Source organism: Heptranchias perlo, chromosome 13, assembly GCF_035084215.1.
Source record: "Heptranchias perlo isolate sHepPer1 chromosome 13, sHepPer1.hap1, whole genome shotgun sequence".
NCBI classification, from domain to species: domain Eukaryota; kingdom Metazoa; phylum Chordata; class Chondrichthyes; order Hexanchiformes; family Hexanchidae; genus Heptranchias; species Heptranchias perlo.
Genome location: NC_090337.1, coordinates 61448286 through 61471254, shown reverse-complemented (window position 1 = coordinate 61471254; position 22969 = coordinate 61448286). Strand labels below are relative to the sequence as shown.

The 22969-nt window shown below is 47.4% G+C and overlaps 1 protein-coding gene across 2 annotated transcripts in view; it reads right to left on the bottom strand.

Annotated features, from left to right (window-relative positions):
* The window catches only part of sned1 (sushi, nidogen and EGF-like domains 1), a 124378-nt gene that overhangs the window by 38325 nt on the left and 63084 nt on the right, over positions 1 to 22969 (bottom strand). Inside the window, exons 5-14 of one of the 2 annotated variants that reach the window (XM_067995578.1) lie at positions 21094 to 21219; positions 19777 to 19890; positions 17600 to 17713; positions 16884 to 16997; positions 11825 to 11938; positions 9867 to 9992; positions 6215 to 6325; positions 2514 to 2630; positions 1453 to 1569; positions 806 to 922 (exon numbers count right to left, since the gene is read on the bottom strand). In XM_067995578.1, coding sequence (XP_067851679.1) covers positions 806 to 922; positions 1453 to 1569; positions 2514 to 2630; positions 6215 to 6325; positions 9867 to 9992; positions 11825 to 11938; positions 16884 to 16997; positions 17600 to 17713; positions 19777 to 19890; positions 21094 to 21219 — 1170 coding nt within the window. The remainder of the gene's footprint in view (positions 1 to 805; positions 923 to 1452; positions 1570 to 2513; positions 2631 to 6214; positions 6326 to 9866; positions 9993 to 11824; positions 11939 to 16883; positions 16998 to 17599; positions 17714 to 19776; positions 19891 to 21093; positions 21220 to 22969) is intronic. The other variant, XM_067995579.1, reaches the window with a different exon arrangement.

The following is a 22969-nucleotide window of genomic DNA, read 5'->3' as shown; positions in this document are numbered from 1 at the left end:
CAGAGAAGCCTTTGGTTCAGTGGGCAAGGGGAAGGGGGCGGAAGCAGCAAAGCGAGATGAACAACTTCTGTCTTGGTGACTAAATGGTCCCGTTGCAGGAGGCACAGTTTCTCACTGAACCTTCAGAGAGCTATCAAAATATAATTTTTCCAATTCACCCATTGCTGAGACTTCAGCTACACAATCTTCAGGAAACCTCGAGAGATGGCTTAAGGAAATTAAACCTACAACATTGATATTAAGTTGGTGGCCACTGCCATGGTGATGGGTGATGTCACGCTGGAGGATAACTTCCTTGACCAGATTTAGTGCAGCTGAAGTACAGACATTGTACTGGACCCAAAGAGTAGAATTTAACTAATAATGAAGACTGCCATACTTTGGCTATGAGTGCTCCAGGGGTATTTTTAGTTTTAGTGGGCCTCAGTGTCATTTTAACCAAATCCATGTTTCAGCACTATATTCCTGACAGGGTTCTGAATGAATGGGAAGGTGTTTGGTCCACTGGGATTCGACAATGGGAATAAGTGAAAAAGGTTCCAATCTATTGGAATTCCAAAATAGTGGAAGTGAAAGGGAAGAGGTTTCATCCATTGGAATTCTATACATTAGGAGTCAATGGGGTGGGATTTGCTCCAATGGGATTCCATACAATGGGAGTGAATAAAAAGTGGTTAGTCCATTGGGATTCTATACAAAAGGAGTCAATGGGAAAGAGTTTGGTCTATGGGGATTCTGTACAATGGGAAATGTTACATCACAGGACATCTTGTTGCTTGACTCTTGCACTGACTGGCCAGCGTACCTGTCTCGCAGTGCCGTCCAGTGAATCCTCTAGGGCATTCACACTTGTATTTACCAATGTAATGGAAGCAGGTGCCACCATTCTGGCATGGGCTAGATGAACAAGGGTCCGGCTTACCTACACAGAGAGGAACAGGACAAAGGTCTATTACAAATGATCAGTTGAGAGGGAGACAGAGTCAGACAAGGATAAACAGACATACAGTAACCATCATGGATTAAGAACCCCTTTTTACCTGTGTTGCTAGCCCACACGGATGTACATCTTTTATAGCATTTCATAGCATTACTGTTATAGCTATATAGGAATGATACCCCTATATCCCAGTGTTACTAGTGTACCGATTTCAGAGAGAGTACCCCCGACATGTCCCAGTGTTACTACTGTAAATATCTGGGTAGTGAGACCTCCTTTAAACTTGTGACATTGGTGTGTAGTTCTTGTGGTAGGACCCCCTTTATACCCATTTTACTGCAGGCCCATTACAGTGGGAACCCGTACACCCATGTTGCTGCATACCCATTTCACAGTGGGAACCTTTATACCCATGTTACTGCACGCCCATTGCAGTGGGACCCCCTTTATACCCATATTACTGCATACCCATCTGGCGGTGGGGCCCTCTTTACATTGTCTTCCGGACGTACCCGTCTCGCAGTGCTTGCCAGTGAAGCGGTACAAACAGACACACTGATAAGTTCCATGAGCCTCCTTGCAGGTTCCACCATTCCGACATGGGTTGGACGCACAGGAGCGGAGTCTTTCTGAGGGAATGGAGAAAAAAATCATTTTATTTGAAGATGACTGCAGTCTCATCTTGAACGTGTCACTATATGGGTGGAGTCAGCCCCTGTTTCCCCACTACCTGTGGAGGGAAAGAAGAGCATTTCTCTGTAATGGAATTGTTACTTATTTTGGTTAATGTTTAGGGAGTGATTTTGTGCCTGTCAGGAGAGTTATTATTGTTGGTGAAAGGAATCCCTCATACTACCCCCAGTGTCAGCATCAAACACTCCCATGTCAAGCACAGCGACAGTCAGATACAGAGTAAAGCTCCCTCTACATTGTTCCATCAAACACTCCCAGGGCAGGTACAGCATAGCTTAGAGTCAGAATAAAACTCCCTCTACATTGTATAATCAAACACGCCCAGGTCAGATATAGTACAGGTTAGATATGGAATAAAGTTACCTTTGCACCGTCCCATCAAACCTCTCCCAGGTTAGGTGCAGAATGAATTAGATACAGGGTAAAGATCTCCTTGCACTATTCTATCAAGGACTCCCAGAGCAAACTAAGCACAGGTTAAGATCCAGAATAAAGCTCCTTCTATGCTGCCCAATCAACAGACCTCAACTCAGGTGAGACTGGTATGTCCCACATCAGTCATCCATATGTTCTCTCTGTCACATTATCAATTTTGTGCCAAATTATTATCCAGTTTTGGGTAGTTTTCAGCTGTGCCTGGTAGGGATTTTAAGAATACGACCGAAACTCACTTCACAGAGCGAGCGAGAGAAGAAACTATCATCACGTCAGTAGGGCTGGATTTAAAACTGGGCAGTGGATTGGACATTATGGACAGCAGTCTAATACAGGGCTGAGAGTGTGACTGACCGGATGGTCTATACAAGACGTGACAGTGTGAAAGGACCACAGTCCACCCTGCACCTCCTGGGAGAGAATGAAAAGATGAGTAAAAACAGACCTTTTTCACAGTGCTGCCCACTGAAGCCAGGTGGGCACTGGCAGGTATAGATACTATCCTGTTCATTGCAAGTCCCTCCTCTCTGACAGGGGTCCGAGTCACAGGGGGATGGGATCACTGTAAGCAAAAAAAAAAGAGACCCTTAGCGACTCTGCTGTGCACCGTGCGCCAAATTCAAGATTAGGATTTATATTACGCACGACCCAGTTTTGCTGCCGTGCCGCCATTTTGAATGGGGTGCAACAGTGCTTTTCCCGGTCAGCGTATGGTACAGCGACACATACAGGAAGCTCAAATGTCGCTCCTCGGTCCCGCAATATGGGGCTAGCGGGACCGGTTGATTGGAACTTAGAATAAACATAAAAATAGACACACACACATATACACAAGAAAAGTACTCGTCAGCCATGGCTCGGTGGTAACACTCTCGCCTTGTGAGTCAGAAGGTTGGGGGTTCAAGTCCCACTCCAGGCACTTGAGCACATAATCTAGGTGGGTGCTCCAGTGCAGTACTGAGGGAGTGTTGCAGGTGCTGGCTTTTGGATGAGATGTTAAAACAAGGCCCTGTCTGTCCTCTCAGGTGGATGTAAAAGATCCCATGGCACTATTCTGAAGAAGAGCAGGGGTGTTCTCCCTGGTGTCTTGCCCAATATTTATCCTTCAACCAACATAACCATTAGATTATCTGGTCATTATCACATTGCTGTTTGTGGGACTTTGCTGTGTGCAAATTGGCTGCCACTTTTCCTACATTACAACAGTGACTACACTTCAAAAGTACTTCATTGGCTGTAAAGTGCTTTGGGAGGTTCTGAGTTAGTGAAAGGCGTTGTATACATGCAAGTCTTTCTCACAGATCAGGTAGTTACATGACACAAAATGCAGCTGTTTTCATTCAGGGTTACAGTACCATTAGTTACCAGTTGGCAGCACTGCTGACAACAATGATTCCAGAAGCTCAGCGTCGCCATCAGGAGGATATTAGTGGTAGTGCAGCTCTGTGGACTCCTTTTATTGAATTTTCAGGAATTTCCAAAGACATTATCTATTATAATATATCAAAATAGTTGAGATTTTCTGCTGTCATTTTGTGATGCCGTGCTTCTGCGACATGAGTAACGTTTGAATTAATAACGTAATGCTTCTTTATGCTGAGAACGCTAGGTACTATAATGGTTAATGCTTGCAATACATACTTTGTTCATAGGTGGCGCTGTCGTATCACTCCTCCTGTCTTGACTACAATCCCTCAACCTATTCAGTCTCTGCAAAAAGTTGGAACTTACAAGTATTTTCAGTACGCCTGCTAACTTAAAATCAATTTAATGTTAAAATTAACACTTAAAAATTAGAGGGATAGATTTTTCCGTGGGGGTTTCCCAATTTCCCACTGTAACTTTGGTGGAATCCCTGGAGAAACGGCTTAAAAAGGCTTTTTCCGGTGTTTCTGCCGCTTTTCCACCGAAGTTATGGCAGGAGATCAGGAAGTTTCCAGGCAAATGTTTCTCTCGACATTTTAAAAAAGGTAGAAATAATCTAGCCTATGGGTCCCTGTGATGCTCAAATAAATAAATTAACCATTACTAGTCCTCACAGCTTCTGCAAATAGTTGCACCTTAGACGGAAAAGCGGTGTGTGTATGAGAGTGAATAAAAAGACAGACACACCTGTGGTAGCTTTTATTCTGTGTTCTATAAATGTCAGAAGCTGTAAGTGCAGTAAGCTGAGAGCAACAGTGTTTTTTCCTCATTGTAATTGAGTTCATTGTCAAAAAAAAGCTACTTTTTTAAGCAAACAGCCTCTCACTGCCTCACTTGATTATCACACTAATTATGTTTGCAGTTAGAAATTGTGAGCATTTTAATTGCTAACAGCTGTCAGACACAAAGAACTAGAGAATGAGACACACAGAGTTTTTCTTCATTTAATTTGTCTTCTCAAATTAAAAAGAGTTTAATTTTGAAACAAAATTGAATAGTACTTTTTGTTGCTCGTGATGAGAGAGAAAGATAAAGAGAGAGAGAGAATGAGAGATAGATCCATGTCCAGGAACCAATCATGAAACACCACTAAAGAGGTCCCTAAAAACTTACCTCTTTGACCAAGCCTGTCCTAATATCACCTTCTTTGGCTCAATGTCAAATTTTGTCTGATTACGCTCCTGTGAAGTGTCTTGTGTCGTTTTACTATGTTAAAGGCGCTTTTTAAATACAAGTTGTTGTCATTGTCCCTCAGCAAACCACAAAGCAGTGATTTACCTCCTCTCCACCCGTGCTGTCGGGCCTGTGCTCTGACCCTCCCCTCACCACTGACAGACACCAAGGCGGTGAAACGGGCAACAGCGAACCGCAGCCCGTTTTACACCAGGCCCGATTCCCGTTTCCGTTCACTTCAACGGGAAAGAAATCTGGGCGGGGTGTAAAACCGGCTGCCGATTGGCTAGCAGTCGTTCCGTGTTACCACCGGAGACCGATTTCATTCCACAAGAATCCACTCGTGAACCAAAGCTCAGTTCCTCACCCACCCCCCCACCCCCTGCCCACCAACTGTGCCAAATCTCACGATCTCCCTCCGCAGTGATCCGGATCAACGGAATTCCCCCTCCCCCACCCAACCCCAGCCAGCCGACGCTTCCAAGCTCCAGCAGTCCCACTGCAGTGATATGACACTCCAGGAGCCCTACTCCAGTTCGGCAAAACCCCAAGAGAAGCCCCCTCTTCTACCAAAGCATACAACTGCCCTCAAGTGCTGCTAAACCCCAATCCCCCCTCCCCAGTTCTGCTAAATATCAGATATTTATCTCATCTTGCACACCGTCTTGCTCTGTATTATCAGCTTTAATAATGGTGAGGGATAAAAATTAAATGCATCGGAAAAGGAATATATGTATAAAATAAAGGCCATTCATTTACAGTTTTCACAGAACAATGGAGTTGAGGAATTCAATCCTCAAAACATCAGGAAAAGTCCCGGAACACCATTTAATAAATGTGGAATTTGACTTATTCAGTCGCTGTGAATGAATGGCCCTGATGTTATCTCTTACGTGCCATTAAAACTCCTATTTATTATAAAATAACAAAGCCTCTTACTCATTATGAGCAATGCCACGGGAGACCCAACATATGAAAAACTTACACCTGCATGTTGTAAACATGCTTCAGTCACACGTGAACTGGGAGGTAAAGATTTTTCAAATGGGCACGGTTTAGATTCTACACCAGCAGGGACATATTGTAAACCACGGTGAACAGAAAAAAGAAAAAGACTTGCATTTCTATAGCACCTTTCACAACCTAAGGATATCCCAAAGCGCTTTCAAATGTAGTCACCGTTGTAATGAAACACAGCAGCCAATTTGCGCACAGCAAGGTCCCACAAACAGCAATCATCTTTTTTAGCTTAAGAGATAAATATTGGCCAGGACACCGGGGAGAGCTCCCCTGCTCTTCTTCGAAATAGTCCCATGGGATCTTTTATCCTCACACTGTTGGGCTTAGTAATCCCTCCACCCAGCGCCCTGTGTTACTGGCTGTATCTCTACTGATGTTAATCCAGCTCTTCCTCTCACTGCCCCCTCCTCACTGCCTCAGTAGTCTATTACTCAGTGCTGGTGACAATGCAGATCCCCCACTGATACTCGTGTGTGTTTGTCTAATTGCCTATTCTCTCGGGTGTGTAGTAGGGCATAGCCAACTCACAATCTTTCCCAGTGGGTCCCTGGGGGCAGATGCAGCGATATGTCCCTCCGTATTCAGTGCAGGAGGCACCATGCGGACACTGATGGTGAGCATTGCAGGGCTGGAGCACCTCTGTTGGCAAAGAAAGACACAAAGTTTCAATAAATCTCAGGGACTGGGATCTTCAGCAACAACAGGAGTGGGAAATACACAGGGAACAGAGGGCGGATTCGGATGTACAAGGGGAACAGAGGGTGGAGTGGGATATACACAGGGAACAGAGGGCGGATTCAGATATACAGGGGGAACAGAGGGTGGAGTGGGATATTCACAGGGAACAGAGGGTGGAGTGGGATATACACAGGGAACGGAGGGCGGATTCAGATATACAGGGGGAACAGAGGGTGGAGTGGGATATTCACAGGGAACAGAGGGTGGAGTGGGATATACACAGGGAACAGAGGGCGGATTCAGATATACAGGGGGAACAGAGGGTGGAGTGGGATATTCACAGGGAACAGAGGGTGGAGTGGGATATTCACAGGGAACAGAGGGTGGAGTGGGATATACACAGGGAACAGAGGGTGGAGTGGGATATACACAGGGAACGGAGGGCGGATTCAGATATACAGGGGGAACAGAGGGTGGAGTGGGATATTCACAGGGAACAGAGGGTGGAGTGGGATATACAGGGGAAACAGAGGGCGGATTCGGATATACACAGGGAACAGAGGGTGGAGTGGGATATACACAGGGAACGGAGGGCGGATTCAGATATACAGGGGGAACAGAGGGTGGAGTGGGATATTCACAGGGAACAGAGGGTGGAGTGGGATATACACAGGGAACAGAGGGTGGAGTGGGATATTCACAGGGAACAGAGGGTGGAGTGGGATATACACAGGGAACAGAGGGTGGAGTGGGATATACACAGGGAACAGAGGGCGGATTCGGATATACACGGGGAACAGAGGGTGGAGTGGGATATACACGGGGAACAGAGGGTGGAGTGGGATATACACAGGGAACAGAGGGTGGAGTGGGATATACACGGGGAACAGAGGGTGGAGTGGGATATTCACAGGGAACAGAGGGTGGAGTGGGATATACACGGGGAACAGAGGGTGGAGTGGGATATACACAGGGAACGGAGGGCGGATTCAGATATACAGGGGGAACAGAGGGTGGAGTGGGATATTCACAGGGAACAGAGGGTGGAGTGGGATATACACAGGGAACAGAGGGTGGAGTGGGATATACAGGGGAAACAGAGGGCGGATTCGGATATACACGGGGAACAGAGGGTGGAGTGGGATATACACAGGGAACGGAGGGCGGATTCAGATATACAGGGGGAACAGAGGGTGGAGTGGGATATTCACAGGGAACAGAGGGTGGAGTGGGATATTCACAGGGAACAGAGGGTGGAGTGGGATATACAGGGGAAACAGAGGGCGGATTCGGATATACACGGGGAACAGAGGGTGGAGTGGGATATACACAGGGAACGGAGGGCGGATTCAGATATACAGGGGGAACAGAGGGTGGAGTGGGATATTCACAGGGAACAGAGGGTGGAGTGGGATATACACAGGGAACAGAGGGTGGAGTGGGATATTCACAGGGAACAGAGGGTGGAGTGGGATATACACAGGGAACAGAGGGCGGATTCGGATATACACGGGGAACAGAGGGTGGAGTGGGATATACACGGGGAACAGAGGGTGGAGTGGGATATACACGGGGAACAGAGGGTGGAGTGGGATATACACGGGGAACAGAGGGTGGAGTGGGATATACAGGGGAAACAGAGGTTGGGGAGAGGGATATACACGGGGAACAGAGGGTGGAGTGGGATATACAGGGGAAACAGAGGTTGGGGAGTGGGATACACACAGGGGCTAGAAGGTGGAGTGGGATATACAGGGGAAACAGAGGGTGGAGTGGGATATACACAGGGAATAGAGGGTGGAGTGGGATATACAGGGGGAACAGAGGGTGGAGTGGGATATACAGGGGAAACAGAGGGTGGAGTGGGATATACACAGGGAATAGAGGGTGGAGTGGGATATACAGGGGGAACAGAGGGTGGAGTGGGATACACACAGGGAACAGAGGGCGGAGTGGGATATACAGGGGGAACAGAGGGTGGAGTGGGATATACACAGAACAGAGGAATACAGATGGCGGAGTGGGATACAAAGTGTAAGCAGAAGGATACTCGGCAGGAACAGCGGGAGGAGCGGGGTAGGCACAGAGAACAATGGGATGTGCTCCGGGAACAGAAGGAGGAGTGGGATTCACACTAGCATATTCACTAGTGAATATAAACCAGAAACAGAGTAATATGCACAGTGAATAGGAGGAGGAGTGGGCTATGTCATCGGAATAGAGCGATATGTAACAGGAATTGAGGGATGTGCACTGGGAATAGAAGGATACACAATGGGACAAAGGGATATGTACCGGGAATAGAGGAACGTGCACAAGGGACAAAGTGATATGGAGTGGGAATAGAGGGATACACACTAGGAATAGAAAGAGGACACACATCAGGAACAAGGTTATTATTTTGGAACAGAGGGAGATGTGGAATACACCTGGAATAGAGGGAAGATTGGGATAGGCACTTTGAACAGAGGGATACACACCATGAATTGAAGGATATAGACCAGGAACAGAAGGAGGAATGGGATATACAAAAGGAACAGGGATACAAAATAGGAACAGAAGTGCAATAAGCACTGAGAATAGAGGGATAAGTGGGAAATGCATTGGGAACTGAGGATTTTCACTGGGAACAAAGGGATCTACACTGGGAAGAAAAGGACATGCACAAGGAGCAGAGAGAGGACTGGGAAATTTAACAGGAAAAGAGGGCTATATACCAGGAATATAGAAATACACACAGGGAACAGAGGAAGGAGAGGCATATCCACAAGGAACAGTGGATATGAAGCAGGAACACAGGGATACAAACTGGGAACAGAGGGATACAAACTGGGAACAGAGGGATACAAACTGGGAACAGAGGGATACAAACTGGGAACAGAGGGACATACACTGGGAACAGAGGGACACAAACTGGGAACAGAGGGACATACACTGGGAACAGAGGGACATACACTGGGAACAGAGGGACATACACTGGGAACAGAGGGACACAAACTGGGAACAAAGGGATACAAACTGGGAACAGAGGGACATACACTGGGAACAGAGGGACATACACTGGGAACAGAGGGACATACACTGGGAACAGAGGGATACAAACTGGGAACAGAGGGATACAAACTGGGAACAGAGGGATACAAACTGGGAACAGAGGGACATACACTGGGAACAGAGGGACACAAACTGGGAACAGAGGGATACAAACTGGGAACAGAGGGATATGCAGTAAAGACAGTGGTATGCGCACTGAGAACAGAGGGAGGCACAACACTCACACCAGGAACAGCAGATGCACACCAGGAATTGCAGTAACAGCGGGAATACGATGGGAATAGTAGCTGTAATGAGAGTAGGGGGATACTCAATGTGAATCCATTAGGAACAGTTGAAATTTCAAGTTATAAAACGTGAACAGAACAAACAGCTGAACATCCAATCCCATTAAGGTCAATCTCAGACTGCTCACACCACATTTGAGGACAACAAAAGGTTCACAAACCATTCTCACAGTCACGGCCTGTAAATCCTTCAGGGCAGTCGCAGAGGTAACCGTCGTCTGTCTCTTTGCATGTTCCCCCATTCTGACATGGACTTGGCTGACAGACGCTCGGGATTGTGGGCCCACCTTTGGAGAACAGAGAACAGGAACCTCCAATTAGAACCAAATCCATCTGTATTATTTCAAGTGGATTTGAGAAAGGAACAGAGGAAGAGACTGCGAAACCGGGCCCTATAATGAGGCTAGAAGAGGTTTGGTTGGTACCACAACAGAAGGGACAGCCTTAAAGTCACAGCAACACGTTCGACATCTGTCACACGTTACTATTTTGTATCATATAAACAGCGGATGCTACTATCTGCAATATGTACACGGACTGTTATTCACTAGAATATACACAGGGGCTGTTATTCTCTTTAATATACGCAGGGGCTATTGGTCTCTATAATTATAGACAGAGGCTGTTATTCCCTATAACATACACACCATGAACTGAAGGATACAAACCAGGAACAGAAGGAGGAGTGGGATATTCAAAAGGAACAGGGATACACAATGGCCTGTTATACCCTCTGTATATTATGGAGAATAAAAGGCCCTGTGTATATTATAGTGAATAGCAGACCCTGTGTATATTATAGTGAAAAGCAGACCCTGTGTATATTATAGTGAATAGCCGACCCTGTGTATATTATAGGGAATAGCAGACCCTGTGTATGTTATAGGGAATAGCAGACCCTGTGTATGTTATAGGGAATAGCAGACCCTGTGTATATTATAGTGAATAGCAGACCCTGTGTATATTATAGGGAATAGCAGACCCTGTGTATATTATAGGGAATAGCAGACCCTGTGTATGTTATAGGGAATAGCAGACCCTGTGTATGTTATAGGGAATAGCAGACCCTGTGTATATTATAGGGAATAGCAGACCCTGTGTATGTTATAGGGAATAGCAGACCCTGTGTATGTTATAGGGAATAGCAGACCCTGTGTATGTTATAGGGAATAGCAGACCCTGTGTATATTATAGAGAATAACAGTGTATATTATAGAGAATAACAGTGTATATTTTAGAGAATAACAGTGTATATTATAGAGAATAACAGTGTATATTATAGAGAATAACAGTGTATATTATAGAGAATAACAGTGTATATTATAGAGGATTATTGTCCATTTGTTCGATCTTCATGTGTGAGCCTGGGGTGTGCTGAGTCAGATGACATCAATGGATGGAGTACAGGTGGTATAACTGACCTAAAAGCTGGGCCAATGAGGGGGGAAAAGCAATCTGCTTCTGACTGTTATCTAGTAACAACTGTCAGAAAGTAAGCGTGTGTGGGCATTGGGAGAAGGCAGGATCGGGCTTCACTGTGACATCCCCAAACTCTGACTCGGTTGACACAAAGAATGACGTGAGTTAACATCCTCGCAACTGTATCCAGCAAGAGTCACAACTTCAGGATAGAAAGAGCCTAAACCTGAAGCAAAAACAAAACATAAGGAGGAACAAGTTCTCGTCTCTTCACTCAGTGTACTTAAGGGCTTACTGGTGGTTGTGGGTCGATGTTAAGGCTGGTACTAGTTCTGCTGGTTCATGCAACAAACTAACCCATCAGAGGGCTGCCTATATCAGAGGAGCAAGTGACACCGCTGTTGAATACAGGCTGGCGACTGCACAATCTATTCTAACGCCTATCCAATCACTAAACTGTGGAAATAAAACCATTTTAAAAGAAGCAGTGATTGGGGCACTGCAATTGGCTACAGCGTACTCCGCTTCTGACCACTATCTGTTGGCCCCTAAAGGACCATGTGCTTGTATATACTGGCTGAGGATTGGATTGGGCTTAGCCAGTGACATTCCCCCCACAGTAGAATAGCCTACCAACGGTCAATGTCTCGGCTCACGCAGTCCTCTGTATCTTTTGAACGGAGATGTGGATTCCACTTACTTGTTTCGCAGTGATTTCCTGTGAATGACTGGGGACACAGACAAGTGTAATTATGGACCAGGTCGATACACTCTCCTCCATTCAGGCATGGGTTGGAGTCACACTCGTCAATTTCTGGCGGAGAAGAACAGCATCGTAAGGACCTAAATCTCGACAGTCGATCCCCGTACCTTAAAACCACTTCTCGAGTTTCCTCATCATATTTATTATAAACGTCACTGTACTGTGCACCAGCAGAATTCCCTTTGGCACCGCAGGCAATATTAAAATGTCCAGTAGGAGGCGAAACATCTCAGACTGCCCCTTGGGACAACTGGAACCAACTTTTAGAGAGAGAGAGACAGCCTCACTGGCCTGTCGCATGTTCATTGAGACTCGCTGCTCGAATTACCAGGCACAAGGTGAGGGATGGCAGTCCCAGGAAGGGAACAGGTTTCCACAGAGCAGCACTGTCCTATCAAGCACTCACAGGGATTGTGCAGCACAGGTTAGATACAGAGTAAAGATCCCTCTACACTGTCCCATCAAACACTCCCAGGGCAGGTACAGCATGGGTTAGATACAGTGTAAAGCTCCCTCTACACTGTCACATCAAACACTCCCAGGGCAGGTACTGTGCAGGTTAAATACAGAGTAAAGCTCCCTCCACATTGTCCCAGCAAACACTCCCGGGGCAGGTACTACACAGTAAATGCAGAGTAAAGCTCCTTCTACACTTTTCGATCAGACACTTTCAGCCAACGTCCCAGAATCTTCGATCGCTGTCCCTGGGTATGTCCTGTCCCACCGGCAGGACAGGCCCACCAGAGGTGGCGGTACAGTGATATAGTCAGGAGGGAGTGGCCCTGGGAGTTCTCAACATTGACTCTGGACCCCATGAAATCTCATGGCATCGGTCAAACATGGGCAAGGAAACCTCCTGCTGATTACCACCTACCATCCTCCCTCAGCTGATGAATCAGTCCTCCTCCATGTTGAACACCACTTGGAGGAAGCACTGAGGGTAGCAAGGGCACAGAATGTACTCTGGGTGCGGGACTTCAATGCATATCACCAAGAGTGGCTCGGTAGCACCACTACTGACTGAGCTGGCCGAGTCCTGAAGGACATAGCTGCCAGACTGGGCCTGCGGCAGGTGGTGAGCGAAACAACATGAGGGAAAAACCCACTTGAACTCGTCCTCACCAATTTACCTGTTGCAGATGCATCTGTCCATGACAGTATTGGTAGGAGTGACCACCGCAGAGTCCTTGAGGAGACGAAGTCCCATCTTCACACTGAGGACACCATCCAACGTGTTGAGTGGCACTATCACCGCGATAAATGGGATAGATTCAGAACAGATCTAGCAGCTCAAAGCTGGGCATCCATGAAGCACTGTGGGCCATCACAGCAGCAGAATTGTATTCCAGCACAATCTGTAACCTCATGGCCCGGAATATTCCTCACTCTACCATTACCAACAAGCCGGGGGATCAACCCTGGTTCAATGAGGAGTGTAGAAGAGCATGCCAAGAGCAGCACCAGGCATACCTAAAAATGAGGTGCCAACCTGGTGAAGCTACAACACAGGACTACATGCATGCTAATCAGCAGAAGCCACATGATGGAGACAGAGCTAAGCGATTCCACAACTAACGGATCAGATCAAAGCTCTACAGTCCTGCCACATCCAGTCGTGAATGGTGGTGGACAATTAAACAGCTAACGGGAGGAGGAGGCGATGTAAACATCCCCATCCTCAATGATGGCAGAGTCCAGAGTGCAAAAAACAAGGCTGAAGCATTTGCAACCATCTTCAGCCAGAAGTGCCGAGTAGATGATCCATCTTAGCCTCCTCCCAATATCCCCACCATCACAGAAGCCAGAATTCAGCCAATTCGACTCACTCCATGTGATATCACGAAACGGCTGAGTGCACTGGATACAACAAAGGCTATGGGCCCCGACAACATCCCGGCTGTAGTGCTGAAGACTTGTGTTCCAGAACGAGCCGCACCTCTAGCCAAACTGTTCCAGTACAGCTACAACACTGGCATCTACCCGGCAATGTGGAAAATTGCACAGGTATGTCCACAAAAAGCAGGACAAATTCAATCCGTTTAATTACCACCCCATCAGTCTACTCTCAATCATCAGCAAAGTGATGGAAGGTGTCATCGACAGTGCTATCAAGCGGCACTTACTCACCAATAACCTGCTCACCGATGCTCAGTTTGGGTTCCGCCAGGACCACTCAGCTCCAGACCTCATTACGGCCTTGGTCCAAACATGGACAAAAGAGCTGAATTCCAAAGGTGAGGTGAGAGTGACTGCCCTTGACATCAAGGCAGCATTTGACCGAGTGTGGCACCTCGAAGCCCTAGTAAAATTGAAGTCAATGGGAATCAGGGGGAAAACTCTCCAGTGGCTGGAGTCATACCTAGCACAAAGGAAGATGGTAGTGGTTGTTGGAGGCCTATCATCTCAGCCCCAGAACATTGTTACAGGAGTTACTCAGGGCAGTGTCCTAGGCCCAACCATCTTCAGCTGCTTCATCAATGACCTTCCCTCCATCATAAGGTCAGAAATGGGGATGTTCGCTGATGATTGCACAGTGTTCAGTTGCATTCGCAACCCCTCAGATAATGAAGCAGTCCGTGTCCGCATGCAGCAAGACCTGGACAACATCCATGCTTGGGCTGATAAGTGGCAAGTAACATTCGCGCCAGACAAGTGACAGGCAATGACCATCTCCAACAAGAGAGAGTCTAACCACCTCCCCTTGACATTCAACGGCATTACCATCACCGAATCCCCCACCATCAACATCCTGGGGGTCACCATTGACCAGAACTTAACTGGACCAGCCACATAAATACTGTGGCGAGTGACTCACCTCCTGACTCCCCAAAGCCTTTCCACCATCTACAAGGCACAAGTCAGGAGTATGATGGAATACTCTCCACTTGCCTGGATGAGTGCAGCTCCAGCAACACTCAAAAAGCTCGACACCATCCAGGACAAAGCAGCCCTCTTGATTGGCACCCCATCTACCACTCTAAACATTCACTCCCTTCACCACCGGCGCACAGTGGCTGCAGTGTGTACCATCCACAGGATGCACTGCAGCAACTCGCCAATGCTTCTTCAACAGCACCTCCCAAACCCGCGATTCTACCACCTAGAAGGACAAGGACAGCAGGTACATGGGAACAACACCACCTGCATGTTCCCCTCCAAGTCACACACCATCCTGACTTGGAAATATATCGCTGTTCCTTCATCGTCGCTGGGTCAAAATCCTGGAACTCCTTACATAACAGCACTGTGGGAGAACCTTTACCACACGGACTGCAGCGGTTCAAGAAGGCGGCTCACCACCACATTCTCAAGGGCAATAGGGATGGGCAATAAATGCTGGCCTTGCTAGTAATGCCCACATCCCATGAACAAATTAAAAAAAAACTCCCAGGGCAGGTACACCACCAGTTAAATACAGAGTAAAGCTCCTTCTACACTGTCACATCAAACAATCCCAGGGCAGGTACATCACGGTTTAGATACAGAATAAAGCTCCCTCTACACTGTCCCACTAAACACTCCCATGGCAGGTACAGCACAGGTTAGATACAGGATGAAGCTTCCTCTGAACTGCCCTCTCAGTTCTCTTCCAAGGTTAAATTCAGACCTTTGTTTTGGCAGAAAATAGACCTCAGTTCTGCTCTCAGATGGACACCTTTTACTGCTTCGTGCAGTTTACATCCGTCCCATTTGCTAAACACTGAAACAACTCAGACTCATTTCAATACCAATAAAAAAAAATCCAAGAGTCAGGAAAATGGCCTTTGACTCAAATTTGGAAACTTGAATTTTTTCTTTGAAATATAGAGTGGACCCATTGTGTATTCAGTATACTGGGATGTAATGTTTTCCGTGGCTAACCTGTCTGAACACCAACGACACCTTTGATTGCTGTGATCGTCTCCCAGCCTAATATATGCTATGCGTTTTTAGAACCCCTCACTCACCTGACGAAGGAGGTAAGCTCCGAAAGCTTGTGATTTTCAAATAAAACTGTTGGACTATAACCTGGTGTTGTAAGATTCGTTACATATAATCAAAATTACATTGACAGAAAAACAGATACAGAAACGTGAGACAGAAAGAAATGGAGAGAAAAATGGAGGTTATTTTCACCGTCACTGCCTGGGCTGCAACCTGGCACAGTGGGTCGCCCGCCCGTTGTAGATCTGACTGATTTTAATTGAAGGAAAGTTGGGCATGTTCTGCAACGAGCAGGAGATCCGCTCCACCTGGTTATCGCACAGACAGTGAAGGTGAGAATTACACCCTAATGTGTGATAATGAACCACAGAGACATGCACAAACATGCACAGAGCAAAAAAACAAGAGAAAGGTAGAAGTGCAGAGTGAGACACAGGGAGGCAATGTGAAAGAGTGAGAGATAAAGACAGTGACAGGGAGCAATGGAGAGGGAGATCAAACTTGAAAGTGTCAGCCGTGGCTCAGTGGTAGCACTCTAACCTCTGAGTCAGTAGTTTGTGGATTCAAGGCCCACTCTAGAGACTTGAATGCAAAAATCTAGGCTGACACGCCAGCGCAGTACTGAGGGAGTGCTGCACTGTTAGAGGTGCTGTCTTTCGGATAAGACGTTAAACTGAGGTCCCGTCTGCCCTCCCAGGTGGACATAAAAAATCCCATGGCACTATTTCAAAGAAGGGCAGGGGAATTTCCCCCAGTGACCTGGCCGATATTTATCCCTCAACCAACATCATTAAAACAGATGATCTAGTCATGATCACATTACTGTTTGTGGGATCTTGCTCTGCTCAAATTGACTGCCCCATTTCCTACATTACAACAATGACTACACTTCAAAATGACTTAATTGACTGTAAACGCTTTGGGACGTCCTGAGGTTGTAAAAGGCGCTGTATAAATTTAAGTTCTTTCTTTCTAAATCCAGTGACTGAAAGAGAAACCAATATGGTAACATTGAGGGGGAAAAACAGTGACAGAGAAAGGAGAGACCAACAGAGGGGAAGAGAGAGCTCACCAGTTTCACAGTTCTCTCCAGTGTAGCCCTTCCGACAGATACACTCTGCAGTTCCATTGTCTGCATCACAAACACCACCATTTTGACACTCTTTAGTTTTACATAAAGAGTCAGCTGTAATTGGAAGCCATAACAGCAGTTAAAGCAATAGTATCTCACTGACAGAAAGCAGGTAATCTTACCCATCTCTCAGTGCAACCTCAGTTTTACTCTGTAATACATTTACACATCTCAGCTTAACCAGTTATACACTGATCCAACTCAACATTACTCCAACACAGACCCAACTCAGCATTACCTGTAATACACTGATCCATTTCAGTGTAGCTCTTTGATACTCTGACCCAACTCAATATTACTCTGTGATCAAACTCTGCATTACACTGTATCATTTGGATCCATCTGAGTATTACTCAGATATTACATGGCACTGTGATCCATCTAAGTGTTATTCTGATCCCTGCTGTAACACTTTGACTCCCGCAGCATTACTCTATAATACTCTTAACCCCTGTTGAGCTTCACTCTAACATTCTGACCTCTGCTCAGTATTACTGTGTAACTCTCTGCTTGGTGTCTAAATCTCCCCCCCACCCCCATGCTCAGTGTTAGTCTATATTACTCTGACTCTCTGGTCAGTGTTACTCTGCGACCCCATGCTCACTGTTACTCTATGACACACTGACCCATGCTCAGCGTTACTCTGTAATACTCACCAATCTCGCAGTGCTTCCCAATGAATCCAAGTTTGCACTTGCAGCTATACCCATCAATCCCATCGATACAAGTGCCTCCATTCTGACAATCATTCGACGCACAGTCATCGATATCTTAACAAGAGAGGGAACAGGTGGAAACAGCAATATGAGAGAGACACAAGTCCTTTGAACCCTTTTCATCCCGGGGGGCTCAAGCTTCATTTCTTTTTCTACTACACAATTAAAACAAAACAATGATTTTATTTTTTTGTGGCGAGTGGGATGAGTGGTGCTGCTGGTCCACTGCACAATCATCCACATACCGAGTTCCTAATTACAGCCGTGTCACCAACGCTGATTACAGCAGCGAGGAGGAGAAAATTGGAGGCAGAATCTCTGTTGACAACCTTTACAGACAATCTGGCAGCCCATCCATTAAAGCATCGAGCACAGCAGTGACGGGGGAGGGAAAGGAGAAGAGAAAGACTGGAGAAAAACCGCAAGAGAATAAGCAACAATAGCCCCAACTTGATCATTTCCTCTACTCCCTCTCTGTCTCCCTTTCTGTCTCAGTTTCTGTACAGCCTCCAGTGAGCTGGAGGGCAGACCAACAAACTTCAGAGTTGTTGTTACCATCACTAACACCTTGCATTTATATAGCGCCTTTAACATGGAAAAATGACCCAAGGCCCTTTACAAAGGGAGCATTAAAAAATGGACATCGAGCCAAAGAAGGAGATATTAGGAGGGGTAACCAAAAACTTGGTCAAAGAGGTGGGTTTTAAAAGAGGAGAGGGAGGTGGAGGGGTTTAGGGAAGTATCTCCAGAGTGTTAGGTCAAGGCGGCTGAAGGTACAACCTCTGATGGTGGGGTGAAGGGAGGGAGAGATGTACAAATGGCCTGGGTCAGAGGAACAGAGAGATAGGGGTGGGGGTGAGGGGTGTAAGGCTGGAGGAGGTTGCCGAAATAGGGAGGGGCGAGGCCATGAAGGGTGAGAATTTTAAGTTTGAGGTGCTGGGGGACCGGGAGCCAATGTAGGTCAGCGAGCACAGGGATGTTGGGTGAACACACTTGGTGCAGGATAGGATACAAGCAGCAGAGTGTTGGATAAGCTGAATTTTACAGTAGATGGGGGATGGGAAGTCAGCCAAGGGACTATTGGAATAGTTGAGTCTGGAGGTGACAAAGGCTTGCATGAGAGTATCAGCAGCGGATAGGCTGAGGTACGGTTGGAAACGGGTGATGTTGCAGAGGTGGAAGTAGGTAGTCTTTGTGATGGAGAGGATATAGGGTCTGAAGCTTAGCTCAGGGTTGAATAGGATGCTAAGGGTGTGAACAGTTTGGTTCAGCCTGAGACCGTGGCCGGGGAAAGGGATGGAATCAGCGGCAACAGTAAAGACTTTGTGGAGGGGACAAAGAGAATGACTGTGGTCTTCCCAATGTTTAGTTGGAGAAAACTGAAACTCATCAAACACTGGATGTTGGACAAGCAGTCTGACAACACGGAGGCAGTGGAAGGGCGAGAGAGGCGTGTCCAGCTTGCTCTCTGCAACTTTGCTGTGATAGAACGATTGGAGAATGGAGTGATGAAGAACTAACCATGTGCGGAATTGAGAGCAGTGCTTCACATCCTAGCACTAGGTAACGCAGTGACAGCTGGAGCTCTATGTGCTGCAGCCCAGGGGCCATCCTTCCTCCCCTCCACGCCTCTCCTTTCAGCTGGAGCAATGCCCATCCCTTAATACAGCTCAATGATTTTATGGCTTTCAGGTATTAACCGTTCATTGTACCCATGCCTGGCACAAGCCATGTATGTGACAGACACCGGCTGAAAAGTAGTCAATGTAAAGGACCTGATTCTGGAATCTCGCACCTCTTTTTTATAAAAAGACAACTGGTCCCTCTTTAGAGATTAACGCAGCAATACTCTCCCTTCAAAGTGGGTGCTGACCAGAGAGACACATTGAAAGCTGCGGGGAGGGCTTTAATCATTGTTAAACCCTGGGATGTGAGTCAACTGATATTCAATGGGGTGATGGCCCCTTTAAGTATGACCTCAGCATAAGGGTCCCACTGTAACTGGGCAGCAGAACCCCCCGCACTTTTAAACAGGGCCGTGCTCAACCTTTAATCCAACACCAGGCACAGAGCAGTCGGGTTTCGGCAAACTCCAGGAATGTAAAACCAGTCTGAACCTGTTTCGCAGAGCAGTCCTGTAAACCCAGCAGGGCACTGGCAGCTGAAGGCACTTTGCCCGTCTGTGCACATCCCTCCATTACGACAAGGGTACGAGGCGCACTCATTGACATCTGGAAAACAAGACGAATGGTCAGAGAACCATTGACTGCTGTGCTACCCATTCAATTGTGTCCGACAAGTGCTTCTCAGTAGGTGGATTTTGGCTCCAAGTGTCAACACTGCTGCCAAGGGGATCATTACCTAAGGCTTTGTTTCAGGCCAGACAGCTTCCCTAGCACCACAAGCAGAATCAGCACAGCTTCTCACTATAAAAATATGCTAAACGCATTCCCTCACCTGTCTCTCATTTCATTCTCTCACCTGCCCCCCATTTCATTCCTTCACCTGCCCCCCATCTCGTTCCTTCACCTGCTCCCCCATCTCGTTCCCTCACCTGCTCCCCCATCTCGTTCCCTCACCTGCTCCCCCATCTCGTTCCCTCACCTGCTCCCCCATCTCGTTCCCTCACCTGCTCCCCCATCTCGTTCCCTCACCTGCTCCCCCATCTCGTTCCCTCACCTGCTCCCCCATCTCGTTCCCTCACCTGCTCCCCCATCTCGTTCCCTCACCTGCTCCCCCATCTCGTTCCCTCACCTGCTCCCCCATCTCGTTCCCTCACCTGCTCCCCCATCTCATTCCCTCACCTGCTCCCCCATCTCATTCACTCACCTGCCTCCCCATCTTATTCACTCACCTGCCTCCCCATCTTATTCACTCACCTGCCCCCCATCTCACTCCTGCACCTGCCCCCCATCTTACTCCCTCACCTGCCCCCCATCTCATAACCTGCCCCCCTATCTCAATCCCTCACCTGCCCCCCTCATCTCATTCCTGCACCTGCCCCCCATCTCATTCCCTCACCTGCCCCCCATCTCATTCCCTCACCTGCCCCCCATCTCATTCCCTCACCTGCCCCCCATCTCATTCCCTCACCTGCCCCCAAACTCATTCCCTCACCTGCCCCTATTTTGCTACATTACCTGTCCCACCACCAGCCACCCTGTCAGCCGATCCCATCCATCCCAGCCCCATCTCAGTCTGCCACCCACTCCATCTCACCTCATAGGCTGCCTTCACCTTGCTCCATCATCTTCTCCCATTCAGCCGTCCCTCTTGGAAGTTCCATTCATGTTCGCCACTTTCCCACTCTAGCTGCACTCCCTTTGTCCTGCCCTGCATCACACTCTACCACGACACACTGCCCACACTTCTGCAGGCCCTGCCCTGTCCCTTCCTAAAGAGGGAATCCTATTTGTTCCAACAAAATAAATTACCTATCTGACACCTCCGGCCTGTGAATCCTGCCCGACACGAACACGTATAAGACGGGTTTCCGGTGACGCAGTCATCAATGCACCTTCCACCGTTCAGACACGGCCGCAGATTCAAGCATACCGAGGCTGTGAGAAAACAAAGGTCTGAGGTGAAACGACAGTGGCCACAACTTACCGACTCGGATCAGTCCTCTGATATACTCATGTTAGAATTTTGTCTCTCTCCCAACTTTTCTTATTCAAATTCGTGTGAAGTGAATTTTCCATAAGTGGACCCGTGTTCCCTATGATTTGAAACTTACAAACTTAGGCATGCTGTGACTGGGCGTGTGCCACCCGACTAACAGTTACACTTTTACAAAAATATTTGACACTGGTGGTTGCCCAGCATGCACGTCTCTCATTTTGTTACACTGTGTTGTTCAGGCTGAAACTACAAGTCAATTTTTGTTTTTTTCGTTCATGGGATGTGGGCGTCGCTGGCAAGGCCGGCATTTATTGCCCATCCTTAATTGCCCTTGAGAAGGTGGTGGTGAGCTGCCTTTTTGAACCGCTGCAGTCCGTGTGGTGAAGTTTCTCCCACAGTGCTGTTAGGGAGGGAGTTCCAGGATTTTGACTCAACGACGATGAAGGAACGGCGATATATTTCCAAGTCGGGGTGATGTGTGACTTGGAGGGGAACGTGCAGGTGGGGTTGTTCCCATGTACCTGCTGCCCTTGTCCTTCTAGGTGGTAGAGGTTGTGGGTTTGGGAGGTGCTGTCGAAGAAGCCTTGGCGAGTTGCTGCAGTGCATCCTGTGGATGGTACACACTGCAGCCACTGTGCGCCGGTGGTGGAGGGAGTGAATGTTCAGGGTGGTGGATGGGGTGCCAATCAAGAGGGCTGCTTTGTCCTGGATGGTGTCGAGCTTCTTGAGTGTTGTTGGAGCTGCACTCATTCAGGCAAGTGGACAGTATTCCATCACACTCCTGACTTGTGCCTTGTTGATGGTGGAAAGGCTTTGGGGAGTCAGGAGGTGAGTCACTCGCCGCAGAATGCCCATCCTCTGACCTGCTCTTGTAGCCACAGTATTTATGTGGCTGGTCCAGTTAAGTTTCTGGTCAATGGTGACCCCCAGGATGTTGATGATGGGGAGTTCGGCGATGGTAATGCCATTGAGTCAAGGGGAGGTGGTTAGGTTCTCTCTTGTTGGAAATGGTCATTGCCTGGCACTTGTCTGAAGCGAATGTTACTTGCCACTTATCAGCCCAAGCCTGAATGTTGTCCAGGTCTTGCTGCATGTGGGCACGGACTGCTTCATTATCTGAGGGGTTGCGATTGGAACTGAACACTGTGCAATCACCAGCGAACATCCCCATTTCTGACCTTATGATGGAGGGAAGGTCATTGATGAAGCAGCTGAAGATGGTTGGGCCTAGGACACTGCCCTGAGGAACTCCTGCAGCAATGCCCTGGGGCTGAGATGATTGGCCTCCAACAACCACTACCATCTTCCTTTGTGCTACGTATGACTCCAGCCACTGGAGAATTTTCCCTCTGATTCCCACTGACTTCAATTTTACTAGGGCTCCTTGGTGTTAAGGGCAGTCACTCTCACCTCACCTTTGGAATTCAGCTCTTTTGTCTATTTATTGTAAGAATTAATATTACACAAAAGCAAAAGAAAACAGTAAGAACCGAACAGTGCAAATACTTATAAAACGACAAAGATTTGGATTAGGCCAAAAGAGTCCGAAATTATCTTCTTCAATAAACTGCACAACTTCCTGACATGATGCTTGTACGTCGGGCCAGCGATATTCTTGCCTTCATCAAGGAGCCCAATTGAACTTTAACTAAAGAAATGGCCAAAAGCCAACAAAATCCCAAATTAAGA